This window comes from Nyctibius grandis, chromosome 16, assembly GCF_013368605.1.
Source record: "Nyctibius grandis isolate bNycGra1 chromosome 16, bNycGra1.pri, whole genome shotgun sequence".
NCBI classification, from domain to species: domain Eukaryota; kingdom Metazoa; phylum Chordata; class Aves; order Nyctibiiformes; family Nyctibiidae; genus Nyctibius; species Nyctibius grandis.
In genome coordinates this window covers 5,398,028-5,425,832 of record NC_090673.1, presented here as the reverse complement: position 1 = coordinate 5,425,832, position 27,805 = coordinate 5,398,028, and the positions used below count along the sequence as shown (strand labels likewise).

At 58.6% G+C, this 27,805-nt stretch overlaps 1 protein-coding gene across 1 annotated transcript; it reads left to right on the top strand.

Moving 5' to 3' along the window:
- Positions 1-796: 796 nt before the first annotated feature.
- Positions 797-27,549, top strand: ASS1 (argininosuccinate synthase 1). Its single transcript, XM_068414013.1, has 15 exons — positions 797-851; positions 2,988-3,099; positions 3,550-3,618; positions 3,901-4,089; positions 6,403-6,459; positions 6,916-6,990; positions 10,429-10,499; positions 10,898-10,928; positions 14,481-14,571; positions 16,398-16,482; positions 17,635-17,699; positions 21,503-21,634; positions 25,053-25,209; positions 26,772-26,837; positions 27,352-27,549. The coding sequence occupies exons 1-15, from the start codon at positions 799-801 to the stop codon at positions 27,458-27,460; spliced, it is 1,362 nt and encodes a 453-aa protein (XP_068270114.1). The 5' UTR covers positions 797-798; the 3' UTR covers positions 27,461-27,549.
- The last annotated feature ends 256 nt before the right edge of the window (positions 27,550-27,805 follow it).

Genomic DNA, 27,805 nt, shown 5'->3' with positions numbered 1-27,805 from the left:
AGAGCAGGATGTGGCCATGGTGCAGGTGGAGGTTGTTCTCAAAGAGCCATTTCAGTCCTACTCCATGGTGCTGGCTGGAGGGACGATGGTGCTGGCCCTGAGGACCTGAGCCCACGGGTCCCCAGGTTTGGGCCATTGGGTGTGATGACGGCATGCACCCAGGTGAGGGTGCATGGTCAGATCCCATCACTGGAGCTCTTCCTGCACCTGTGCAGGGGCACTGAGGTTCCCCCATAAGGTCCTGTCCTCTGAGTTAGGAGTTTCCTGGCCCCCAAGACCAGGTCTGCTGCTGCTCTGGGGTCCCCTGGGCATGTGCAAGGGGGAAAGGTGGTTTTGCCCCATACACAGCCCCCTGCCCCATCCTGGGATCCTGCTTCTCCTCCTGATGGAGCTTCGAATAAATTCAGCCTTCCCTCTCCACGCTGTGCTGGGAAGGAAAGCCGGGCAGTCGCAGAGCAGCCAGGCACCATCTCCCCTCTGCCCCCCCATTTTCCCACCCCTCGGGGCAGGTGGCTCTGTGGGGTCCCCAGGGACAGACCAACCCCTTGGTGCTCCGTGGAGGCTGATGCAGAGGTCAGGAGTGGGGGGACATGGGTGACAGCCCCTAGAGCAGCCGTGCAGCGAGCTTGGGCCAGGTACAATCTCCGTCCCAGCTTGGGGTGCCAGCTGCCCCCCCCTTTCTGCCCCGTGTGCCTGGAGGGCAGAGCCTCCCCTGGGGACAGTGCCCACAGAGGGGACAGTCCTGAGGCAGCTCCGCCTGCCCACGCCTGGCTATAAGAGAGGAGGAGGAGGAGGAAGATGCTCCAGGCACCGGACCGGAGCACCGAGGGCAGCCGGACCCTGGGGAGCGGGTGAGTGCAGACAAGGCATGGAGGGGGGGGTGGGCAAGGGGAAAGGGGGCTCTTTGGTTTGGGGGACCTGGTCCCCTGCTCCTGGCTGTCGCCTCTCCATTCACCCACGGATCTCCCCCACCCCTGGGTGCTGGAGAAGGGCTTGCAAGTCCCTGCAGGAGGAGGGCAGGGGGGTCCCAGCCCCTTCCCAGCACTGGGAGGTGCAGGCTGCAGTCAAGTCCCTCGTAGCTCAGTTTTGGCACCACCCCGTGCCCTCCCCACTCTGCTCTGGGGATGCTGGAGGGCACAATGGGACCCTCATGAGTTGGGGGAGCGATGCTGAGGCAAACCCTGGGGACCCTGCCCCGTCCCAGCCTGCGGGCAGCACTCACCGGGCAGAGGCTGCTCTTTCAGCCCAGCTGGCAAAGGCAGCTCCTCCCTGTACTAAAGTTTCAAGCTTTTTATTCCCTTTCCCTTTTATTTTTTTTCTTGTTTTTAAAAACACAAGCGCAGTGTTCCCGCGGAGCGGAGCAGCCAGAGTCGCTCTGGTAAAAACCCTGTCCCGACTCACACGGAAATTGCTACAGAATAATAATCAGGGCTGAGAAAGTCCCGCCACGGTCCCCTTCGCTGAGCTTTGTTTGCTCAGATTTATTACCACCTAACGCCAAAGCTTCGGGGCTCTCCCTTCCTGGGCAGGCAGGCTTGGCACGAGCCCCGTTTCTGGAGCTGGAAGTGCTGGTGGCCATGCACTGTTCCTGGGATGCAGGATGTGTCCCCCGGGCAAGGTGCCCTGGGTCCCGCAATGTGTCTGAGCAGGCGAAAGTTGGGGGGTGTTTCCTCTAACCTGCTGCCGGGCCACTCGTGAAGCGAGCGTGCCCGGTCTCAGAGGTGGCATCCGCGATGCTGGTGGCAGCAGCGGGGATGAGTTTTGGGTGTAAAGGAGGGAATTTGCCCAGTGAGGAGCCGCAGGTGCAGCGTCACGCTTGGGCTGGGCCCTTTCGGGAACTGCGACTGCCTTCCTGGAAATGCCCTGGCGAGGAAGGGAACGGCTGACCCTCCCCGGCTGCAGACAGGGGCCCAGCTCGTCACACCCGCGGGGCCCCGAGGGCCGGGAAACGCCGGTTGCACAAGGCTGGGTGCTGGGTGCTGCCTGCACGGGCAGGCCCAGGGAGCCGAATCGCGGTGGCAGGGCTGTCGGACCCCTTTGCTCCCCAGCAGCAGGCCAGATCCTGCACCTGGGCCGGCCCCACACCATGCCCCACAGGGTGCAGGTTCCCACGCCATGCCCCGCGGGGTGCAGGCCCCACACTGTGCTGGCAGGGCTGGGGTGCTGGGGCACACCCCGGTGTAACCGCATCCCGCTGTGAAAGGTGCTGGGGGGCCGGCCCGGAGGAGCTCGGCACGGCGCCTTCCCAGCTTGCAAAAGCGGGAGCAGTATTGTGCTGACTTGGCGGCAGCGTGGAAGTTGCTCGGGACGGGATTTGGCCGGCTGCGCCCTGTGCCTTCCCCGGCCAAGGGTCAGCTGGCATCGCCTCTTCGTGAGGCCCTGGGATCCACAGCCTGGCCTGGGGACCGCCGGGACAGCCCTGAAGCCCCTTCCCGCAGCGGGATCCCCCGTTCCTCCCCCTGAGCTCTGGGCTGCCGCATCCTTCACCATCTCCTGTTGCTGGCTGAAGTCCTCGATCTCCTCGGCCGAAGGGTGAGGGGCACCGAATCCCCACGTAGGTGTTTCACACTGGTGAGAAACATGGGGCAGCGTAATTAGGACAAGTGCCTGTTAAGCATTAATTAGATGTGGGGCTGGGCACTGCAGCTATTGCATACCCGGCAGTGCCGGTGGGCGCTTGGGACTGGGAGCTTGGAGTGGGCTGTCCCGGGGGGCACCCAGCACCTCATGGCAGCAGCTCTCACTGCCCGTGAACGAGAGCGGTGCTGGGAGCCTGTGTTTTCATCGGAGAGCTTATCCTGGCACCAGCACCTCCAACACATGCTCCTCTACCTACTCAAACCAGTGATGGCCCCATGGCCAGTCCAGGGACACCAGGGAGGGTTTCACGACTGATGGCTGCAGCGTCCCTGTGCTGAGCGAGAGCAGCCTGACGTGTGGCACAGGGGTTGGGGCCGTCATGAACCTTTTTCCCTTTGTTTTGCCAGCCCCATGGCTCAGCTCAAGGGCACAGTGGTCCTCGCCTACAGTGGGGGTCTTGACACCTCCTGCATCCTGGTGTGGCTGAAGGAGCAGGGCTACGATGTCGTCGCCTACCTGGTGAGCCCCACATGGACCCTATCCCTGGGGGCTGGGGTGGAGGCGGTGCTGGGCAATGGGTCTGGGGACCTGGGGTGGGTGACGGGGGTCCTGGCATGTGAGTGGCCATGGTGGTGACCCCTCTCTCGCTGGTTAACCATCACCCAGCCCGGGTGCTGCTCTGCTGAGCTGCCAGCTCTGTGTGGCACAGCCTGTCCCTGCCAGCAAATGACCCTCTGCTAATGAGGGCAGCGCATCAGGGCAGAGCCAAGGGCTTGGCAGAGGAAGGTATGGCCCCAAAGCATGTCATCTGGGGGGGGCAACCCCCTTCCTGCCCATCCTGGGTGGTCTCAAGCCCAGCTAGTTCAGGCTCTGCCATGCCTCACATGATGCCCCATGTCGGGCTGAGCTTGTGCTGGGTTTTGTGGTCTCCTTTCAAACTTAGCCTTGTTTGTTTTTCCCCTCTTCCAGGCCAACATCGGGCAGAAGGAAGATTTTGAGGCAGCGCAAAAGAAAGCGCTGGCACTGGGGGCCAAGAAGGTAACAGTGTCCCTCCCTCAGGGTGCCCGGGGAGGTCTGAGCTCCCCCTGCTCCCTGCCATGGGGCTGAGCCCTGGGGTCTCACACACCCTGTGCCTGGGGCCGCCGTGAGGGGACAGTACCAGTGAGGGATCCCTTTTCCAGGGGTTTTGCACTAAAGTCTTTTATTAGCATCTAGGAAAGGGGAGGCAAAGGGACCTTTTGCCATGGCACCCCCAAAGCCCCAGAGGAGCGAGACCCCCCTCAGCATCCTCCCATCATGGGGCTCTCTCCATCCTGGCAGATTTACATCGAAGACATCAGCAGGGAGTTCGTGGAGGAGTTCATCTGGCCAGCGGTGCAGGCCAACGCTCTCTACGAGGACCGGTACTTGCTGGGCACCGCGCTGGCACGGCCCTGCATCGCCCGCAAGCTGGTGGACATCGCCCGGAGGGAGGGAGCCCAGTATGTTGCCCACGGGGCCACTGGCAAGGTGAGGGAGGACGGGGGCACCCCAGCAGGGATGGCATTGGGGTGCTTGTGGGGGGACCCAGCCAGTCCCTTGGCCAAGATGTGGGTGCCAGGAGGGGTGCACAGGGCATTTTGTGGGTGCTCTGTGGGGAAGCGTTTCGACATTTCCTTCTCCCTTCTGGGATCTGTGCCCCGTTTCGGTTCCCTCTCACTGTTGGGAAGGCTGGGGTCACCCCCGAACCCCCCCCGCCTGCGGCAGCAGCTGCTGCAGCCACGGGCTGCCCGGGCCAGGACCCGTCTGGGGCTGAGCCAGCACTGCTCGGGGCCTTTCAGGGCACCCTGGGCATGGTGCGGCTGTCCCCATCCCCATCCCTGGCTGTCCCTGTCCGGGTCCCTGTCCCCATCCCTGTCCCCATCCCTGTCCCCATCCCTGTCCCCATCCCTGTCCCCGTCGCCGCCGGCCGCACCGAGGACCCTCTGCCACTAGAGGCAGCCAGAGACCGTGGAAAGGCGCCGTGGGGACAGCCCAGTCCGGGGAGGGGGACTCTGCCACGGGGGACGTGGGACCTGCGTGATGTGGCCGTGGGCCACCCCCTGGCCCTGCCCGCACGCTGCCCAGCCCTGTGCAGGGACACTCGGGGCAGGGTGACACTGTCACCAGAGGCCACAAGCCTGGCCGGTCCCAGCTGTGGCTCTGAGGGGACCTTGGGTGCTGTGCGTGCACCCAGGACCTGCCGGATGCCGCCTCCTCCTCCTCCCCATCCCACAGGGACTGTCTCGGTCCGGGGCAAAGGCGAGGTGCCCATCTGGAGGGGTCTCAGTGCAAGGGGCTGCGTTTGGGTGTCCCCAGCTGTGGTGGAGGACCCTGCTAGAAGGGGGATGTGGGGTGCAGGCAGGGCATGGCCAAGGGACACATCAGCACCGGGGACATGGGCAGCTGGGGGGGCTTTGTGGCTGAAACAACCCCTGCTTCTGCTGCGATGGGTTCCCAGCACCCTTTGCCCAGCATCCCCCTTTAAAGCACCTGCTGGAGGAATGCACCCTTGGCACAACGATGTCCCCTTCGCTCCTCGGTGCCACCTGTGCCAGCCAGCCCTGCTCACAGGGGCACCCTCGGCTGCTCCCCAGGCTCTGCCTGCTCCCCGAACCATTAAGCCGCGGGCACAGGCAGGGACCAAGCGTGGGTAACTCGACCTGGCTGCGCCCCGTCCCTGGCTGCGCCGTCTTAAATGCGGGCCATCTGCGGTGTCCCCGCTGCTGCAGCAGATGGACTTGTTTTGGGGCTGTAAGGGAAATGAGTGCTTTGGTGGATGTACTCGCCTGCGTGTAATAGTCCTCGGGGATCTCCCAGCCCGGCTGTAAATGTATCCTCCAGGCCAGGGCCAAGAGGAGGGGAGGGGGGGTCCTTATGCCCCTTGGTGCTGGTGGAAAATAGGCTTTGGTGAGTGCTATTCTCTTGGAAGTGCTAATAACTCCCAGGCTCGCTCCTCGCCCCTTCCCAGGTACCTGGCCTCATTAGCGGGACCTCATCAGTGCAGGCCAATTAAGATAAAAGGAGGTTCAGTGCTATTTAATTATGAGCTGCTGCATCCTCCTGGACACCGTGGTCTTTCTACCCCCTCGCCTTCTCCCTCTATGTGTCTTCTTATGCCTGTGGAGGGAAAAATACCCAAATCTGGGTTTCTACTAGTTCTGGTTTTAGGAGCGTCAGCCCAGGGGACAGTACAGCTCTTGGGTGACCCCAGGGTCAGCCAGGCTCCCTCAGAGCCCGGTGCATGAGCTGCATCGAGGTTTTGATCACTCGGTGCCCAATTCTATCAGGAGCACCACAAAAGACAGTTTTGGGTTCAAACCAGCCTCAGAGAGGGACCAGGAGTGACTTCATGGGGCAGACCTGGCCCAGGTCCCTGCTGCCCCTCCATACTGGGGGATAGGTGGGTCCTCAGCCTCAGACCTTGCTTTTCCAATGAAAATAGCCAGCAGTCCCGTCCTAGTGCCATCACTGGGAGAACAGGTGTGACCCCCCTCTTGCACAGAGACCCTCAGTCTATGAAGTCCCTGGTCGCATCAGCCGAACATCCCTCCTGGCTGCTGGCTCTCGCAGGGATTTGCAAGCTGAGGGTCTCCCAAGCCACGGGCTGGGAGCTTTTCCCACAAAGCGGCTTGTCTCATGTGCTGGCTGGAGCTGAGACCTCAAGACATGTCCCCTCTAGCTCCTGGCTGGGGGATTTTGGTCCCATGCCTGTGCAGGGAAAGCAGCCGGGAGCAGGAAAACAGCCGGTCCTCGTCTGCCTGGTGCAGGGTGAACCCTCAGCATCTCCCATTTGTGTTTCAGGGCAATGACCAGGTTCGGTTTGAGCTCACCTGCTATGCCCTGTGCCCTAACATCAAGGTAAGGCACACAAAATTGTTGCCTGGGGCCACACCGCTGGGCTCCTGGACCCCTCCCCAGCTGGGGGGAATTTTGTTTTAACACCGATGTGAGCGGCTGTGCTTCACTTTAACAAGCTGCCAGCTGCACGAAGTGACGTTTCAGCATTTGAGGGGGCTGTAATGATCCTTAATTGACCTATTTTTACCCCAAACACTACCAGGCCACAGAGGAAACAGTACTGAGGCAGCTGCCAGATAATTGATGCTTCATCCAGCGCCTTGTCAGGGTCAGGGGTTTGGGTTACTCCACCCTTGTGTGGGAAGATTAAATTTCGGCTGGGGGACCAGCACCCTGTGGGTCCCAGCTCCCCAGGGCTGCCCGGAGCCCTCTGGGATGGTGCTGTGGGGCAAAAAGGGGCCAGGGGCTGCAAGAGGGCTGGAGGCTTCTCATCTCACCCTCCTGCCCTCGCACCAGGTCATCGCACCGTGGAGGCTGCCTGAGTTTTACCAGCGCTTTCCCGGGCGCCGTGAGCTGATGGATTACGCCAAGGTAGGAGCCAGCTCGAGGCAGTGGTGGGATGCTTGGGGCGGTCACGGGATGCTCGGGGTGGTTGCAGGATGCTCATCATGGCTTGGTGGGTGCCAGCAGCAAGCCCTGCATGACATCCCTGTAGCACCACGCTGGAGCCTTCTGGTCAGGGTTTTTTTTTCCCCACTCTATTTTTTTTTTCTCCTTCCTTTCTAAAAGCCCCATAATTACCTGGCTATTAACAGAAACCCGCTTTCCAAGGAAATGGGTACCAGCTCCTTGACTTGTGTAATAGACAAAGCAAATACCTTCGCCTTTGTTGTCCTTTCCTTTTTGAAGTACAAGTTGCAATAAAACATATTAGAAGTTTTGCATCAGGTTTTTACGTGCCCACCAGGATACCTTTCTTTTTTAGCGACTTCATGGCACTGCTTGACAACTCGGCTCAATCAATCAAAAGGGAAAAGGCAGCTCTGTGCATAAACCAGAAAATTGCTTCAGTTTTTAAATAGCTGCCGTGGAAGCTGCCTGGGTGATCTCTGGGAAGGAGAGGTGCAGAGCGGGGCGAGGAGCCCTCCGAGCCCATTAGGGCCACCGAGAGCGGCGTGTTGAGGATTGTGTTTGCCATCTGCCGGTGTATTATGAAGGGGCGAGTTTACGAGAGCTTTCCATATGTTGCCAAACAAATTGTCAAATAGGGGAGTTATTAAGAGCGCTGTGGTTTTATTATATGGAAAATGGAACATGTGTTTTGGGTTTGGGGTTTTGTTTGGAGGTTTTTTTTTGTTGTTTGTAAGGGGGGGAAAAAAGGGAAATGAAATGAGTTGGGACCCCATTCAAAGAGGAAATGTTGGGGGTTGAGGGTTTGTAGTGCCTCTTGGTCTCTGGTTATGTTTGGTGTTAAAAAAAAAAGGGAGTTTCCTTTTTTTTTCATGCTCAGGAGAGGGAGACGTCTTGGCCAGGTCCTTTCAGCGCCTGGATGTGCTCGCCTCAGCACTTGGGGAGTTATAAGTAGTGATAGGATGAGGGGGAATGGTTTTAAACTGAAAGAGGGGAGATTGAGATGAGATATTAGGAAGAAATTCTTTGCTGTGACGGTGGTGAGACCCTGGCCCAGGCTGCCCAGAGAAGCTGTGGCTGCCCCCTCCCTGGCAGTGTTCAAGGCCAGGTTGGATGGGGCTTGGAGCAACCTGGTCTGGTGGAAGGTGTCCCTGCCTGTGGCAGGGGCTGGAACTAGATGGTCTTTAAGGTCCCTCCCAACCCAAACCAGTCTGTGATTCTGTATTTGGGGCTCGGTGGCTGCCAGGGAAAGCAGGGATCTGTGCCGCCGCAGCACAGCTCTTGCTGTAGATTTGCTGCCCAGGGGCTGGAGCCAGCCCTGCTCCAGCAGCCACTTCGTCCCAACAAATAGCCGAGGCTGAAACACCTCAACGAGGAAGGTGAAGCTCTCCTGGACGCTGCTCCAGGATGAGCCATCGCTGTGAGCAGAGCCGGGTGGGACAGAGCTCGTCGGGGCTGTGCCCTGAAAACAAGATGCCTTGGTGGACGTTGGTGCATGGGTCTGGACTCGGAGGATCCTCTTTGAAGTGATAACGTGGAAAATCAGTGTGGGGCGAGGATGGGCTGGGGAGCACGGGCTTCCCTGGCTGCCAGGAGGAGACAGAGGGCAGATGTAAATCATCTTGGGCTCGTGGCTTGCGATTGGTGGGCATGTGGCTCTGAAAGATGCGTTTATACCTCCTGGGTGAGACGGGTGTGATGATGGCACGGGGAGAGCCCGTCAGAGGGCACAGCCTCCCCCAGCCCCACACTGCTGAGTGCGGCCCCTCAGGGTAAACAGCGCTCAGCATTAATTGCTTGGCTTTAATTAACTCAGGTGAAATGTCCTCTGCCAACACCCACGAGGGTGCTGGGATGAGGACAGATGCTGATGGGAGTGTGGTCTGACCCCAGGCGGGGTTGAGGTCTGTCCCCCAGCCCATGGTCTCCCCCCAGCATTATTCTGGGGGGGCTTTAGGGGGTTGGGAGGCACCCGTAGCTCCATCCACCTGAGGGATGGGATAGGGAGAGGCCTCATCTCGCTTTTTCCTGGAGAAGCCAGGCGATCCCCAGCACTTGCACCCAGCAGGCAGCGTTTTGCCCTCCCAGCAAGCCCAAGCTTGTGTTGCGAAGCCCATGAGAAGCATTGACATGCCCTGCCTGCTCTCCCCATGGCAAGGTCTGTGGGCAGGAGAGCAGCCCTGCAGAGGGGCCTGGGTCGAGGAGGTGAAGGCTGCCCAGCACCCACCTCCAAAGCCTTGGACGGGGGTGCTGGGGGGTCCCACACTGGGAATGTGGTGTGGGACCAGCAAACCAGGACCCATGAGCCTGGGGCAATGTTCCCTTGGGAGCGGGACTGAGTTAGTCCCTCCTCAACATTAGGAGGTATCTCAGGACCTTGCTCCAGTCTCAGGTGATGGGTTGAGGACCATGATTTAACAACCACAAGCATTTCCTTCCCCTCTTCCTGGCAAACAAGGAGCCTCTGCTCAGCCCCTACTCCTCCCTCCCTGGCCAAGGCCTTGGCTGATGTCCCCGCTGCAGTGACACTGACATGGCAGAGCTGCCTGGCAGTGTACGGGCTGTACGGACACACCAGGGCACGGTGGGAACCCGCAGCCTCTGCCTCCGTCCCTGGCTCGCCATGGCCATCCTGCAGCCAGGACATCACTGCTCGCCATGCCGGCAGGGTGGGTGATGTCCCCACCGGCTCTGGATGCCACCTCTCCCACTAATTCCCCTGCATATTCACCTCGTCTTCACAGGCAATTTCCCCCATTGAAATGTCAGCGGATAATGGAGCGCGCTTGTGACCCTGTTAGGGAGCTGGGCTGGGTGCCATGTGCTGTGCTGGGGAGGCCGCCGGTGCAGGGCCGTGCGTCCCCAGGCACGGCGCGCTCGGGATGCCTGGGCTCAGGGGAATGCCTGCTGCCCCATGTCCGTGTCACCACATGTTTGCACGGAGCTGTGGGGACACGTGTGTTGTCCGCTCGCAGCAGAGCATCAGTCCTGTTGAGGCTGAGAGCATACTGTGGTTTTGGGGACTTCTGTCCCCGTGTCACCTCCCCTCGACGAGAAGCCCAGCTGGGGGAATGTGCCATCCTGGACCTGGAAAAAAGCACCCACCGTCCGTGCTGACATGTCCATCGCTTGGGGCCATGGGTGCTCTGGGGCTCCATCTCTGCTTATGGCAGGGCTGGGGCAGCCGTTCCTCTCCCAGCAGTGCTGTGTCCCTGATGTCCCCATCGAGGACACCCTCATGGTGGGAGGGATACAGATGTCTGCCTTGCTCTGTGCTGCCTTGCTGGTGGCCGTGGGTTGTGCCTTGGTACTTTTGGGGCTGATCCCACAGGAGCCGGTGCTGCCAGGGGCTGGCTCTGCCCACGGGCTGGCTCGGCCCCACTCCCCTTCTCTCGGCAGGAACATGGGATCCCGGTGCCTGTGACGCCCCAGACACCCTGGAGCATGGATGAAAACCTCATGCACATCAGGTGAGAGACCGGGTGGGCACAGAGCTCCCGTGGGGTGAGGACCCAGAGCCTGGGACCCCGATCCCCCAGAGCCTGGGACCCCGATCCCCCCCAACCCTGCATGGCCAGGACAGCCCTTCCCACCTCCAGAGTCCCAGGCTGCTGCACCATGTGCTGGCCAAGGGTAACCCCAAACTCTCCAGCCTCCCTTCCTGCCCAGTTGTCCACATCCCACATGGCAGCATCCACCTTCTGGGCTCTCCCAAGCCTGGCGCTCCTTGCAGGGTTGCTCCTGGAGATCCATAACATGTCTTTATGCCCATCCTCGTGGGGTGGTGGGAATGGGGGGGGGTCGTCCCGGTGGGTTTTGGGGTTGCAGGTGCTGCAGTGACTTCTCTCTCTTTCCCTGTGTGCTGCAGCTACGAAGCCGGGATCCTGGAGAACCCCAAGGTAATCGATCACGGCCGCCATGGCAGGCACAGGGCTGAGGGCGTCGCGTGTGTTTGCAGCCTAATTGGAAATTTCACGGCGGGCCGTGCACGGTGGGGAGGCCCTGCCGCCCGCCCCGGCCCCTCTGCCTCTCCCGGCACGTTAATTGCTGCCGGTGTGAATAGGGGAAGGGACTGTTTCAGGGTGACACCGGAGGGGACAATGTCACGGGGCAGCAATAAAGGAGCAATTAGACAGATGAGGCGCTGGTGGGAGACTGGGGACTGGAGACTGGGGTGTGATGGAGGTCTGGGTTGGCCCCTGCAGCTCAGGTCCCCTGCCCATGCCTGCAGCTCGCCCGGCCCTCCTCACCTCCCCATCCCCACTGTCTGGGGGGAAAACCTTCCCTTTCATGGGGTGGTGTTTGGAGACCCCAAGGGCACCCACAGGACCAGCTTTGGCTGCCGATGGGGCCAAGGACCTGGTGGCGGTGGGTGCTGTGGCACGTCGCTCCGGAGGCGTGGGGCCGGCCCCGGCTGCCTCTGAGCGGGGCTCGTGGTCCGGCGGCCCGCTGGCCCTGCCTGCGCCGTTCATGCTCCAGCGGGTCGCGACGCTCGGCGGCTCCTTACACGATCCATCAGCGCTAATTAGACAGCCCGGGAGAGGAGGGGGAGGCAGGCGGAGAGGGAGAGGAGCTGGCTGGGACCGCGACCGGCTCGCTGCGGCTGGGCTGGCACGTGCCTCCGGTGGGGTCCCCGAGGAAGAGGAAGGTGGAGAGAGGGTCCCGGTTCCCCTTCGGTGCCTTCTGGAGGGGTGTCTGCGGGCTGGGCTTTACAAAGCCAGGCCCTGGGAGGGGGGTCTCCTCCTCCAGGAGAGCGGTTGGCACAGGGATGGGTTTTCATGCCTCTATCTGGAGCCAGCAAGGGACAGACCTGCGCCCTTCCCTGTGCACCCATCCTGACCCACCCCTCCGCACCCAGCACCTCTCCCCTTGGGGAAGACCCCCGGTCTCGAGGCTCTGCCAAGCCCTCATCCTTCCCAGCGCCAGCTTGGAAAATGGGACCAGTTCAGCAGAGAACAGAGCAGTGACCCCGTCCCCGAGCATCCTCCACTCGGGCACCTCTCCCTCGCCAGCGCCGGGACATGGCTTCCCGGAGCACAGTGTCACCACTGTCCCCTTCCCCGGCCAGGGTGGGTGCCAGGGTGGCCGCGGCAGGATCCAGGGTGCCAGGCACGGCAGGGTCCCCTCCCCAAACCCCCGGGACCTGCCAAACGCAGGGATTTGAAAGCAGATGGTTGAGCTATTTTCTGCCTCTGTGAGGCCCGATTGAAGGGCAATGAGGCAGCTAATGCGGAGAAAGATAGAAATTTACTTGCTTTAACTTCATATGGCACTCTGAAAGAGTTCATTCAGGCCCGGGCACAACAATATCAGCCGGATGAATAAACCATTTGCGGCATCGATAGCTCTGCATCATGGTTTACTTCATGGACCATTTGCTTCCAATTTCTTCTCTTCTTGCCCCGTTTTTCTTGCTTCTTTCTTCCCCCCTCCCTCTCTCCCTTTCCACACACTCTTCCTTTTTTTTCCTCCCTTTTTTCCCCCTTTTTTCTTTTTTTTTTTTCCTTTTTTTTCTTTTCCTTTTTTTCCCCCCTCTCTCCCCTTTAAAGATGACATCGCAGGACTAGCCCCCCTGCGGGGAGGGATAAATAGGAGGCATTGATACGCTGCAACAAACTATTTGTCATTTGAACTGTGCTTTTAGGAGAGAGAATAAAAAGAGGACAGGCTCGCACCGTAATGATGGAATGCAAGCCAAATGTCACTTTTATTTCTATTTAGTTATTTTATTTAATAGAGGTTTTCATAGTTGGCTTGGAAAATTGGAAACTACCTGACTTTGACTTCCAATGTTTAGTAAAGAGTTTTTAATACTTTCCGGTATTTTTTCCCCTCCCACCCAACACCCCCCCACAATCTTTCCTTTTGAACTCAAAGTTTTTCATCATCTCTCGTGGGTTCGTCTAGTTAATAAGTGTGATCGGGGCTAGGAAAGGCCAGACGATGTAAAATTGAAATCCGCAGCCCGTGTAATCTGTGCATGTGCGTGCGCCTCTTGCTTAAAACAAGGGAAAGGGGCAAAAATGAGAGAAAATGGGAACGTGAGGGTGGTTTTGCTGGAGCATGTGCTGGGGTAGTTGTGTCTGTATTCCCGGGACTTGGCCGTGGTTGCTGCTGGGACGTGCACCCCGAGGTTTGGGGTGAGGCGAGGGGGGTCCCCCTGATGTGGAGGGGGCGGCAGGGATGTTCGCAGCGGGTGCTGGCAGTGATTGGGTTTTGCTATTTATTGCACCAAAAAAACAGAGCAAGTTTTCACTAAAAGGCTTATTTCTCATCTTCAAAAATTTTAGATTAAACTTCTGCAGGAAATTAATTTTCCTTGAAAAAAAGCTTAAAATTTTTTTTAAAGCAATCACTTTTGCCTTTTTTTTTTTTCTTTAACTTGCTTCTACCTTGTCCTTTTTTCCTCACTGGAAAGGAGGGGGGAAAAGCGAGCAAGAGAAAAGTTGTGCTTTAAAAAGGAGAGAAGCAGGGGGAGCACGGGCCAGGCTGCGGGTGGGGGACGCAGGCAGGGTCCTGGGTGCAGGCAGAGCCCCACTGCCCAGGGACGCCCAGAGCTCCAGCTCCCACCAGCCGGGTTTTGGGTGGAAATCCCAGTTTACCACAGCAGGAGCGGCTCAGTTTGGAGAAACTCCGTGCCTCAGTTTCCCTCCCCTCCGCCTCCTGGAGCCGCGACTGGGTGGGGAGGGGTCCTTTTAGAGACAGGAGTTTGCAAACACCGTCTCGAAAGTGTTTTGGGGCCAGCGCACGCAGCCATGTCGTGCGTGAGTGCTGAGGGGGCATGTGAAATTGCAAAGCATTTGCTCTCCGGGACGGAAAGATTTTTGTATTATATATTTTGTCCCCCCTCTTCTGGCACGCGCTTCAATTGCGGCAATTCATCGTCGGCACCCGAGCCTCCGGTGGCCCGGCTCTGATGGAGATAAGATGCCTCTTTCCTATAAATCTAGGAAAAAATATATACATAAAGGTTGATATGCTCTGAAATGGGTTTTTGCTTTGTTCCTCTATTTTCCTCGGTGTGTATTAACCCCGGGGACACCATGAAAGAGCCGGTGTGCCTGGAGCACCTGCCAGGGTCAGGCCTCCTCATTAGTTTTTTCGGTGAGCGCCGAATAAGCCCGGCCGTGGCGCGCGGACGCAGCGACCTGCCGCTCGCTGCCGTCGGCCCGCTTTTCCCTGCCTTGCTTGCTTCTCCACAGCCATCCCACCTCCAGCTGGGGGGGCAGCGGAGGGAAAGATGAGATCAAGTTGAGGGGGAAAATTGGCTGATTCTTCCAACCCCTTTGTTCCCGGGGCCCCGTTAAGCACCGGCGCTGTGCTGTGCTGGCCCCTGCTTTGGGATGGGGATGCACACTGGGGATGGGGATGCGGGATGGGGATGGGGCTGCTGGTGGGGTTGGCGGTGCCAATGCCATTGACTTTCCCTCTTCTCTTCCCACCCTTGGCAGAATCAGGCCCCCGCCGGGCTCTACACGAAGACCTGCGATCCGGCCACCTCTCCCAACACCCCGGACGTGCTGGAGATCCAGTTTGAGCGGGGTAAGCGCCTCCTTGCAGCCGGCCCCTCGTGCCTCTGCCCCGCGAAGCCGAACCCCACTCCCTGGGCAGGACTGAGGGACACCAGCAGCTCCCCAGGGTGGGAGCAGGCGGGGTGACCCCCAACCCGTGGCGTCAGGGCTCAGGATGGTGCTTGCAGCAATCTGGGGCTCTTCAAGGTGTGCAAAGGGTCTGGGTACATCTCAGGGGGCTCGCTGGGACCCCCCTGAGAGTGCAGAGGGGTCTGACCCCCACCCCAGCCGTCGAGGTGCAGCAGGTACGGAGGCCCTCTCCCACAGCGTGGCACACAGGTGGCCCTGGGGACATGCAGGTGACCCTGGCCAGTGTCACCCTGGGGAGATTCTCCAGCAGGATTTGGCCAGTGGTGCTATCAGTGTTGCACGAAGGAGACGGGGACACCCCATTCCATCCCCAGGGACGTGTGGCGGGGCCCAGCCCAGGAGCTGTCACCTGGAGAGGGGACATAGGGCAGCATCTCCCACCTCCACCAGCCACAGGCATCCCTGTGCCACCATCCATCCTGGCAGCAGTAGCAAGCGGGATGAGACCCCGCTCAGAGGGGGACACCCCCTCCCCATCACCCCCCTGCCACCAGCATCCCTGCTCCATTATAACGATCCCCCTGCAAGGAGCAGCCCCCCTCCCAGCAGCCCATTCAGCCCCTAGTTAATTTATTTGAAGTTTTAATCTAATTATTAACTATTTTAAAGGCTAAGCAGCTTTCGCCAACAACGGCCCTGACACCGTCGGCTCTCCGCCGAGCGCACCCCGGCCAATACCCCGGTGGAGGATGCGAATAGAAAGAGCCGGGGCGAGGGGAGGGCGCGGAGACGGGGCGGGGGGGCATCCGCACCGAGAAGCAGCTTAAGGTTCATTATTGCCGCGAGTTACATTTAATAGCAATTTACAACTGAGTTTATAAACCCCTGGAAAATAAGGGGTTTAAGGGGGGGTGCAGAGGGGGGGGTTGACAGCCCCCATCACTAGCCAGGGCTCTCGCAGGCGCCTCCGTAATAAAGACTAGAAAGGGAGGCATTGAGGCTGATTGGCAACTGATAGCGTGTTCGATGGAAATGAGGAGGGCAGATGGAGGGGGGATTAGCCTCCAACTCCGCACCGCTTTTCTTTGTGGGCCCCGCAGCCCCCTTGTCAGCTTCCTAATACATTTATTGCTCATTTCACACCGCTAAAGAAAAAAAAAAATGCCTCTTTCTATTCAGCATCCCCCCACCCCGCCCTTGCTCCTGCCCAGCGCCCTTAAAAAAAGAAATTTAAGGGAAAAAGAGAAAAAAAAAGAAAAGTGCAATAATTAATTCATGGCAGGGAGCACCCCGCCGCGGGGTGCGTGTGCGTGCGTGTGCGAGCAGCCGTGCCCCGGTGTGGGGGTCCCCCACAGACACCCCCCGTGCTGGCAGGGGAGAGGAGGGGGACACACATTTGTCAGCCCCCTCCTCCTCAGCAGGGACTGGTGGGACAGAAGGTGCTGTGCCATAAGACAATTGCCGAGCGTGAAATTCAATTAGTTAAGGGCCTGGTTGCAATTTCACAGGCCCTAAAAAAGAGAGAGGGAGAGGAGAGGGGAAAAGGAGGGGGGACGTTTTTATGGCCTTTTTTATTTATTTATTTCGCTTCTCTCCCGAGGTGGGTCCCCCTCCCCTCGCCTCCCCCCCGCACCAGCCTGGGTATGCCTTTTTAAGAAGTTATTTAGAGTTCATATCTGTCACGTCTATTTAACGCCCGTGGGGTGATGTTCCGGGGGGATCCTGACACCAGCTGATCCTGCCTGTCCTCCCTCCCCACCTCCGCAGGTGTCCCCGTGAAGGTCACCAACGCCGGGGATGGAGCCACTCGTTCCTCGGCCCTGGAGCTCTTCGTGTACCTGAACGACATCGCGTGAGTGCCACGATGTCCCCTGCCACTGCTGCCACCTCCCCGCCAGCTGGCAGCGGGGATGAGGGCAGCGTCCCCGGGGTCCCCAGGGTGGGGTGGAAGAGGGATGCTCGCAGCAGGCTCATCCCAATGAGCCCAGGGATGGGGTCAGCATGGTGAGGATGCGACCATCTCAGTTGGGTCCCAGTTGTGCCATTCATGCCAGCAAGCAGAGATGGGCACAGAGTCCAGGAGCACACAGGAGTATTTAGGGTTTATGCTCCCTGCGCACAAGGAGGGTTAAAAAGTCCTATTAACACCCTCCGTGTTTACCATGTGCCCCAGCCGCACGGGTGGGTGAGGGCTGAGCCCCTAGGCACCCCCTGCCCACTAGCACCCTTTGCCCCTGCTCCCAGCTCAGCCCCAGACCCCCAGCTTCCACGTACCGGGGGGCATTGCCTCACCCTGCCTGCCCGAGGGGGCTCAGCGTCCCTTTTGGGTGGAGAGCTGGCTTTTTTGGGGCACGGAGAAGTGCTGGCCAGGCCCATCACCCTGTCCTCCCCCTGCCTCCGTAGCAGCAGTTTCTCTGGGGTTTTCTGCCCTGTGCCGCCCCATGCCCGGTCCCTGCTGCCACCAGGGCAGAGCCATCCCCAGGGGCTTGCCCAAGGATACAGCAGCACCCATGAGGGCACCCGCTCCTCCCACCCCACACCAAGTGCCACCCAGTCCCTGGCCACCCTCCTTTGTGCCTCTGCCTTTCCCCCCCCCGCCCCAGTACTGAATGGGAATGAACTTTTCCATGTAGTTCACTTTTAAAATGTTAATTAAGCGGTTTTAAAATTACTTTGGCTGTCAGGAATACAGCTGCAGCATGTCCTGTCTCCTTGCCTGGTTTATTTTCCAGTGGCCCAAGTGCCACGGCTGCCTGCAGCAGCGAGCGAGGATGGAGAGGCTGGTGGCACAGCAAAGAGGAGGGGAAAAGGAGAGGAACTCTATCTCCTTGTCACTTGTTCTCTCTGGGGGTCACTACCGATGGCTACCAGTGCTGCTTAGGGGCTGGCCACACTGTCATTTGGGGTTTGTCCCCCGTTGTCCCCCCGCTCCAGACCACCTCTCGTGGCTGCCCGTGTCCTGCTGCAGAGCTGGGGCTGCTGCAACCTCCCTTCTCCTCCGCAGGGGCAAGCACGGCGTCGGGCGCATCGACATCGTGGAGAACCGCTTCGTGGGGATGAAGTCCAGAGGTGAGCGGATTGTGGGCTTGTGTGGGAGGATGCTCGTGGGAGGTCCTGGAGGGTGCAAGGCTCTGTAACACAGGTACAAAGCGCAGGAGGCCCATGTAAGTCACTGAGGTTTTTTGAAAGCCAATTCTTTGGTTTATCTATACATTTTTGAGGCTATGACTCTCAGTATTGATCATCCATTAGGATCAGCTTCACTGGAAATCTCCAGAGGCAGGGAGCTGCACCATGCAGAACCGAGTAACGAGGTGGCTCGGCGTCATTTCCCATCTCCTTGCCCCCACTCTTTTGTTTTAAATCTCATTAATACCTAATTAGATGCTCCCTTTCTTTAAACTTGCCCTCTGTGCAGGGTGTCAGCAAATATTTTGATAAGCCTCAACCGCAGTTGCCCTCCCCACCGCAGGGCATCGGCCCCTTTGCACGAGCATCAGCCACGAAAGGCGAGAAACAAAACCCCAAATCACTTGATCCGAGTTTGAATAATCAAATTAAAACTGAAAGAGGAAAAAAAAAAAAACAAACCCAAGCCCAACCAGCACACACCAGCCTGCACATTTGCTTGTAGGATGCTGAGTAATTTGTCAAAATCTCTTTTATTTTTTTAAGAGCCACTGACACGCTCTAGTGACCCTTCCAGCATTTAATAATTTCTCTAAACCCCATTTAACTGTCACGTCTGTCTCCTGCATGACATTGCCGAGCGATCGCTGCCGTGGCTGTGCGCCGGCAGACGCGGGAGGACCCAGCTCTCTGGGGACGGCGGGGACGAGACCTTGGCGGCGGGTTTCCCCCCTTGCTTTGGGCAGGATCCTGCCCCCCCGTTTTCCTCCTTGGGATTAGCAGAAATCTCTCGGAAACCTGCTCCGAGAGATGCTCTGCAGCCGAGCGCTGGGACGGGAGGGGGACGGAGCAGGAGGGTGCTGCCGGTACCTGCCCCCCCAGGGGGAATTTTGGGGTGCAGGGCAGCTCGGGGTGGCCCCACCGCTGCTCTGCAGGAGCATTTTGGGCCCCAAATGGGGTAAGGGTCAACGAGGCAGGAGATGGGACCTGGGCTCGTAGGTGGGAGATGATCCCTTAAATCCCAGCGGTGTGGGGTGGCCCCACCGGCTCAGGGTTCTGCACAGGGACCCCTTCTCCCCTGGGACCCCCGCTCCACTGGGGAAACTGAGGCACGGGCGATCTGCAGCACAGCAAGGGCCCTCCATGGTGGTGGCAGCGAAAGCTCTGGCCAGGTGCCTCCTCTCCCTCGGCTCCTGCACCACAGAGTCGGAGAGGAGAAAAATTCATTTGCATTGATTTTTACTAAGCTCCTAATTGAACTTCGTTAAGGCCTAATGGGTGAGGGGTGAGCTGAGCCTGCCTGCGACAGCCTCTTACAGCAAAATCGAGTTAATAGGGCTTATTTGTTTTAGTGGGAGGAGGGTAGGTAATTATGGGGTGCTGGGGAGCGGCACTGCTGCTGTCCAGGGGGGCCACGGCTCGGCCGGGGGCTCTCGGCTGCGGCAGGAGCCTGGTCCTGCCTCTTCTGCCTGTTCAGATCCTCGTTGTCAAATTATCTTTTTAACTCCGAAGGGGGGGTAATTAAGTGAAGTAAATGAAATCAGTGGGGAGGAAGTGGGAAGGAGGGGACGGCCACTGCCAAAAGAGCCGAGCGGTGCCTTTGGCTGGGGCTTTTCCTCCCCTCGGCTCTCTCCTTCCTCTTCCCTTTTCCTCCCCTCCATGAACTGAGCAGATGGAGGAGGAAAGTGGCCAACCCCTTCCCTGCGCTGATCCCGTACCGGGCCATGCTTGGCCTCAGCCCTGGACGAGTGGTAGAAATTTGGGCAGCATCTTCCCAGGGGCAGCATCGCCCTCCCCTTCCCCTCGGGAAGCCACCGCATCCCGTGCTGGCCCGCGGCTGCCGTCGGGAGTGACAGCCCGCACTCAGCATAGAAAAATTGCTCGGATGGAGGTGAACTGACAGCCGAGGTTACAAATTAGAAAATTTTAAGCAGTGGCAGCTGTCTCCTTGGCTGCCCCCCACCATGTCCCCTCCCCACTCCAGTCCCCCCCCTTCCCCAGTGGTAATTATGGGGTGATTGAAGCTTCACCAGGCTCCAGCGCTGACACCTCTGTCTTTTTCCTGTAAACACGGGGAGATGAAAATAGACACTTGGAGACGCTGCGAGTGTCACTTTGAAGGTGTCTCTTGTCTCCTCGGTGGCGAGGCTGGGGGCATGGCTGTCAGCTCCCCTCCCCTCTGCCCTGGCTGTCACGCTCCGGTCCCCAATCCTCTAGCATCAGGTCGAACGGGACGGGCAGGGGGTGCGGGCAGGATGTGGGGGTCAAGACGTAAACCCAAACCTTTGGTCAGCCCAAATTGGCTTTAACACCTCCTAAGGGAAGGAGAGGGAATATTAATTGTGTTAGTGGCAGGCCCGGCTTCACGGTCAGGGTCCGGAGGGGGCATACAGCAGCCCTCTGTGCCACGGCCGTGCCTGTGGGGACGGCTGTATTTTGGTTTTAGCTCGGCTGTTTCCTCCCACAGCCCCATGGGGATGGGTGCTTGGTGAGCATCTGTGACCTGCCCCCAGGGACCGGGCTGCAACATCGCTGGGGTGGCCTGAGAGGAGACCTTTGGGCCAGAGACCTGTCCCGTGCCTGTAGGATGCTGAGATCGCGAACCCTGGTAGGGAGGAGGTTTGGTGGAAGTGCTGTGGTAGATAGGGCTCCTGTTGTGTCTATGGGACTTGTGGCCACCCTGGGACAGGACCCTGCTTAAGCCGGTGCCACTCTCCAGGGCACTGAGTGGGCAGAACCCCGTGTGGGTTTGAGCCCCCTGACAGCCCCGTGGTCTCTCCTTACCCCCTCTCTGGGCTGGGGCTGGCTGAGGACACATCCCCTTCCGTGCGGCCGGTTCCCTATGGGGTTCCTTTGTGTGCCAGCAAAACCCAATGTGCGGGTACCCTTTGCCATTCCCATGGCTGTGCCACAGCACAGATGCCCAGTGTTGGGAGGGGACTGTCCCCGTGGGTGGGCAGGGGACAGGGATGTGCTGGTGGAGCAGCCACGGGCAAGTTACAGCCATGCCTGCCCTGTGTTCACTGCCAGACCAGTTCAGCATTTCCCCCACCACCTTTCCACCCGCATCCGACCGGGAGCAGAGCCCTGCGTGGCCACCCTCACATTTAAACACCAAGTAAACACGTTATGTGACAAATAAGCCCCGAGCAGCTGGAACAAAGGGAGCAGCTCGCCTGTGGCATTAGTCCCCATCACCGAAATAATTAACATCCCTACATCCCCAGGCCTCATGCAATGGTGGGGGCAGGTGGGAAGGGATTGGGGGGGGCCCTGCCAGCCCCAAATGAGGTTGCCCTCCCAGCCCCCAGGTAGCCTCATTGCTCCACAGTGGACGTGCGAGGCTCTTTCTCGCCCGCCGAGGGGAGAGGAGGGTATTTCAGGCCCTGCGCTCCCCGTGCCTGTGCCCCGCGTCGTTCCTTTAATTACAGGTTTTCAGCCGCAGACCGTTGGGCACGGATCGGTGGGGGGATCGGTTCCCAAACCCTGTCATTTAGCCTCGTCAGAGTGCCTCTTCAAAGAGGGGAATCTAGAAATTTTCTCCGCAAGGTGCGGAGTGGACTGTCTCAGCCCCAGCATGAATATAATGACAGATGCATTTTACAGCAAGCTGGGACTGAATGCACTCGACCACAGCTCCTTCTGTCAGCCAAGTCATTATTTTTTGTCATTTGCTGACAGTTTTGGTCTCATTCGTTTCTCTCTCTTTTTCTGCTTTTCCCCCTGCCTGGAAAAATGGCTAGGTATCTATGAGACCCCAGCGGGAACGATCCTATACCACGCGCATTTAGATATCGAGGCCTTCACCATGGACCGGGAAGTACGGAAAATCAAGCAGGGGCTCGCCTTGAAATTCTCCGAGCTGGTGTACAACGGTACGTACAGTCCTTCAGCCTGGCAGCATCCCACCAGCCCTCCTCATCCTCCCTCATCAGTACCGCAGGCTGCAGGTCCCGCTGGTACGTGCACTCAGGGCTGGAAAATCCAGGTGTGGATTTTGAGGCTGCTCACAGGGGAAAAGATGGGTTTGCTCATGCCAAGGGCTGAGCTTGACCCCACGCCCTGTTTTCATGCCAAGGGGGTCCCACGGCTGCCTTCGGGAGGTGACGCCACCTTCCACGAGGGCTTGTTGGTGCAGGATGCTCCCGGTGTCTCTCCCAGCCCGGTGCCATGGCTTTGTCCCATCCAACACATTTGGGCGTCTCACAGGCTGTAACTCACCATCCCTTTGTCTCCTACACCACCTTTGCTCAGCTCTCCCCTCTGACCCCCTCCATCTCTCTGCCTGCCCTCACCCCACAGGGATCAGAGCACACCAGGGTATGGGGCACAAGAGCACCCAAGCTCCCGGTGTGGCCGTCCCCGCTGTGGGATGTGAAGCTGGACGCCTCTCCCCGTGCCCTGGCAGGGGGAAGCGCAGGGGTGCGTGGCACAGGGGGCTCTGGAAGTGGTGTGGCCCTGGCCGCCGGGGTACGGGTGGCTGTGGGACGCTGCTATGCCTGGGGGCAGTCGGGAATGGCACCCGAGGAGGGGACATCAGCACTACCCTTGGGTCTGCTCCGTGGATCAGCCCCGACTTGGTCGCTGGTGCTAAGCTGAAGGAAGCAGGATTAGCCCAAAATGTTGCAGGTGGGCTCAAAACCCCACTGCCCACACCTGGGTGCCTGCTGCATGGCTCCAAGCACAGCGGTGTGTCCCCATGGCCCGGCTCTCCCTCCGTCCCCTGCCTGGTTCAGAGCTGACATCCTTGGAGACCCCATCCCAGGGAGTTTTCTTGCCCCTCAGCCAAACACCACTTTTATCTTTCACATGTCCCGATTCCTCAGCCTTACAGTTCCTCCTCCCATCATGTTTCAGGCATTGCTCTCTAACCACAAGGGCTGGGATGATTCCTATGGGATCTTCCATGGGACAATCCCCTGACTCCAGGAGCTCGGGCTTTGGGCAGCAGCAGATCCAGTGGGACTGGGTCAGTCTATCTTCTCCCCCGTAGTCTCTGATGCCTGTGCTCCTCCTTCGCACCTTCCCCTCCAAGGATGTTTCCTCCTGCATCTTCCTTGGCAACAGCCATTTAATACCTGAGCCCCTTTGCTGCTTAAACCATATTTTAGGGCCCTGGCACGGCGAGGGCTCCTGGGGCTGCAGAAATCTCCATTACCTTCCCCTTGAATCACAGCTCCTGCCTTAATTCACTTTCTGATGCCGCTCTTGCCTCTGGCTATTTTTATTAGACTTTGTCCTGGGCTGCCTTTATTTTGACTACTTTTTTTTTATAGTTTAAGCATAAACCTGTTTGGTTTTTTCTAACCACTCGCTTGTTGTGAAGCCGCCAGATTAAAGAGCTGCTTGGGGAATCGTGATTTCACTTCTCCCTCCCCACCTCTGCCAGGCGAAGGCTGTGGTTTCCCTGGCTCCAGATGCTGAATCCCCCGGGGTGTTTTCAGCGTGGTCCTGGACCTTCCTGGCAGCCGAGCCCGAATCCAAGGAACAACCCCAACGGGGTGCAAACAGCACCTGGGGGTCCCCATGCTGGAGGCCAGGCTTTCAAGCTCACCTTCCTTTAACACCTCATTATTGCAACTAGTCCCTGATATTAGGAGAATTAGTGTTTATCTTTCCCCCCGTCCCCATTGATCCCATTGTGGAGGGGTGGCTTTGAAGCCAGCTCCTGTCCCAGCCGGTACGGCCAGGTGTGGAAGTGCCATTGTCCCCCTGCCCACGACGTGATTAGGGCAGGATCGGGGTTACAAGGCAGGAAGGTCATTAAGGGGGATCTCTTCCCAGGGGGGATGTGTCTGCAAGGAGGGGGGTTGCTTCGTTGCACCTGGAGCTGTCAGAGTTGGGATTTAAGGAGCTGGTTATTATTTTAATGCATCTCAGGTTTATTTTTACGGGGATGCAACAGCCCTACATCAGTCCTGATGTTTGAAGCATTGTATCTGGAGGGTGGTTACCAAAAAGAGGGGTGTATTTGCCCGGAGCTGGGGTCCCTGCCCACACGGCGGTGCCAATTGCAGGGAAGGGGGTCCTCAAACCCCCTGGCTGTGCCACGGTGGGGCAGTGGAGAGGGGGAGTCTGGGTCAGGGAGATGGTTTTGGTGGTACAGGGATGCAGGGCTTTGATGCTGTGCCTCGGAGCAGGGCCACGCAGATCCCAGGGACAAGGCTGCAGGGTACGGCCCCGCTCGGGGGCTGGCGAGGCCAAACGACAAAAGAAATTGTTTGTTTCTTTAATGGCTTCAGCCCCCGGAGCCCAGCTGGGAAGGGAAAGGTGAGAGGGCACTGGTGTCCGAGCAGAGCGGGAGGGTGATGGAGAGATAAAACCTGGGGATGACCGAGGGTGGTGAATGGGCTCTTTCTCTCCCCACCCCTATCTCCCTCTCCATCTCCCAGGCTTTATTCCGGGTCTCTGAGGGCTCCCCGGCTAATTACCCCGCTTAGGGACTGGAGGGGGCTCAGGGGCGGCAGGCAGGGCCATGGCCCCTCTGCATGCCCTCAGTGGACGGCAATGCCAACCACTGCTCCTGCAGGATGCGTTTTGGGGGGCCACGGTGTGACCACACGTCACCCCAACACCCAGCCTGGGCTTCAGCCCAGCTCTTGCTGTCCGGGCTCCTGGGGCTTGGGGTGCCGGGGGGCTGCCGTGCCAGCTGGAGCCGGGGCAGGAGGGGAGGCACTTGCCGTGGTTGTGGTTAGATGGAGCTTTCTGTGGGTGCCAGCACCAGTTGCGGGTGAAGCGTTGCTGTGGGGCTGTGTCTCCCTGAGCAGAGCCCACGATTGGGGTTGAACCTTCGGGGCTGATCCCTGCCCTGCCTGTCCCAGGGGAGAGCAGCTCGTCCCCATCCCGGGGGCTGGGATCAGGTCCCCCCCAGATTCTGTGTCCGTCTGTCTGTCTCTACCTGACCCTACTGAGATGCTGGTTTTTGAGTGGCAGTTTCATAACAACTTAACAAAGCTTTTAATTTCTGCCAGGGCCCCCCACACAGAGGAGCTGGAAGGAGAATGGCCCCACTGCCTCTCCTTCATCAGCTGCTTCCAGCCTCCTCTCCCAGGTGGGAACCCAAGGGCCACCAAGGGGAAGGGACACACACATGGGGTCCTCCAACACTCAGAGCTGAACCTGGGTGTCCCAGCACCTTATTTCCCTCTCCTGGTCTTGCAACTGCATCTTTTCCCTTGAAAACTACCCAGGGTCTGCCTTGCAGGACTTAGCCTGGGGGGGACCACACTGCATGGGCACCCCGGGGCACCCCAGCCTCCCCTGTGCCCCGCTAACGCTGCCTCCTGCCCGCAGGCTTCTGGCACAGCCCCGAGTGCGAGTTCCTCCGGCAGTGCATCGGGCACTCGCAGGAGGCCGTGGTGGGCACCGTGCGCCTCTCCGTCTTCAAGGGCCACGTCTACATCCTGGGCAGGGAGTCCCCGCGGTCGCTATACAACGAGGAGCTGGTGAGGTGAGTGGGGTTTGGGGGGCCAGGGTGGGCAGGGGCGGTGGCAGCGAGCATCTCGTCCCATCTCATCCCATCGCGTCCCATCACGTCCCATTTTATCCCATCCCATCTCATCCTGTCACATCCCATCTGATCTTGTTGCATCCTGCTCTGTCCCGTCCCATCTCACCCCATCCCATCCCATCCTGTCCCATTCCCGGTGACACTGGTGACACCATCCTCCCAGCCAAGCGACCGGCCAAAGCACGAGCTGTGTTTTCAAGTTAATATTATTTTTTCCTCCGGCTTTTCCCTTTTCTTCACGTTGCTGTCTCTCTTGCTCGCTCCCCCCCAGCCCTCCCTCAACCCCTTTCAATCTCTCTAAACACTTTATAAGCCGCAAATACACCCGAATGAGTTTAGATCAGCCGGAGTAAATGTCAAATTATCTTCTCTCTTTCTCTTCTCTGGCTTTTTTTCCCCCCTTCCCTCCCCCTCAAAATCAACAGCTCCTAATAATCCATCCCAACCCTTCATTATGCTTCACGCTCTCACTTGGAGAGATTAAATGAATAAAGTATTAAAAAAAAAAATTAAAAAAAGAGGGAAGGAAAAAAAAAGGAGGATGGGGGGGTGGGACGGAGGAAAAAGAGAGAGGGAGAGAAAAGCAGGGGCACTTATTCTCCCTGCGTCTCCAACCATTTTCCTTTTCTTCTTGATTTCTACATCGCTGGTTTGAAAGCCTTTGAGTGACGGCGTCACAGGAACTCGAGAGAAAGCTGTGAGAGGCAGAGCTGTGTGGAAATGCCTCTGCACAGTAGGTAGAAAGTAACGTAATTATAGAGCAGGTCAGAACCACTCGAATGAGCAAAAATAAAAGCACAGAGGTTTTTCTGTAGCCCGTCAGGGGAGGTAAAATCATTGTAAACTCTTTCTTTTTTTTTTTCTTCTTTATTTCCCCCCCTTCCTCCTCTAAGGTTTGCAGTTTCTGGGAAATGAGCCGTGTGTTTTGGGGATGTAGGAAACCGTCAGGGCTGGATTCGGTGGGTGGCTGCTGCCTTCGGGGAGGGGGATGCGCTCGGGGTTGCGTCGAGGCACCGGCCGCCGCGACCATAAACCCCATCGGTGCCAGGGGTGTCCTCCAGCACCGCTGCCCTGCACTGGGCAATGTCCCCTGCCCAGGGCGCCATTCCCTGCCCAGGGCAATGTCCCTGCCTGGCACGGGACAGCCGTACCCGGGGGACGGATGCAGGACAGGGCGAGCATCCCTGCTTGGTGCAAGAGCGCCAGGAGGGAAGGTGATGGTGCACACGAGGGACCACAGAGGGAAATTTGGGGCTGTGTCTCTACAAGGGCCTGAGGAGCCCCAGGACGGCCATCGAGGTGGCCCTGTGGCTCTGCTGCTCCCGAGGGCTGGTGGGGACCCTGCCCTGAGCCCCCCACAGCCGCTGGCAGCTGAGGATAGGCAGCAGTGGGCACCAGCCCGGGGGAGCCACCGGCTCCAGGGTCACCCACATCCTTCCCAAAAGGCAGCCCCAGGACCCCCCAGGACCCCTCTCCCAATGACGGTGCCTTTCTCTCCACAGCATGAACGTCCAAGGGGACTACGAGCCCGCCGATGCCACCGGCTTCATCAACATCAACTCGCTGAGGTCTGCAGGGTCGAGGCGGGGGGAAAGACCCCAGCACCCCCGGGGCTCGTCCCCTTCCCAGCTTGGGCTCTCAGGGTGCACCAAGGCCTCCCCCCAAACCCCCCCCTCGACCACTGGGATGCAGCCAGCCCCCCCCCCCAGCACCAGCCCTGCCTAATTACAGCCTTCCCCAGCACAGCCAGCCTCGTTATTTTACTTATTTCTCAGACCCTGCCGTGCTCCCCCCAACTCCGGGGCTGTAAAACACGCTGCATTTACATAATGGGCTCTTAATTTTTCCATTGCCTGTTAACTGCTTTGTTCTCCCCGATCTGCCATGTCCCCCCCACCCCTCTAAGATAAATTAATTACATTATCTCGTAGAAGAAAAAAAAATATAATTAAACTGTACAGGCCTTAACAAACGCCTGCTCTTCACGCCCTCTCATTCTGCTTAAATTAATTGAAAGGAAATGTGTGTTATTACTGTTAATTTACAATTAATTTCTTTTTTTTTTTTAAATCCCTTTTCCAGGCTGAAGGAATATCATCGTCTCCAGAGCAAGGTCACCGTAAAGCAGGATGAAGAGCAATCAATCGCGCGCCGGCCTCCCGCTCCCCTTTCTAATTTCTCTAAGAACTAGCACTAATTGTGGTGGTAATTTGTAATTGTAACTCGTCTCCCCGGAGTCAGGACGGAGGTGATGGCTTTGTTACCGGGCGGCAAGTGAAATGCAATCATTAAAAAAAAAAAAAAGTGGTCGGCCAGAGGGAGAAGTGGGGAAAGAAATAAAACCCCAGCACGCGCTGGGTCCGCTCATTGAGAGACGGGCTTTATTCCTGCCTTGTTTGTTTGCTCTTCTGGCCCAGCGCTTCCCCGAGCTGGGCTTTGTGGCATCTGTAATGGATTAAGTGCCTCTGAAGGACGTGGCGGGGGTTTGTCGGTACCTTGTTGGGAAGGTGGGGAGCGGGGGACATCGCCCCGCACG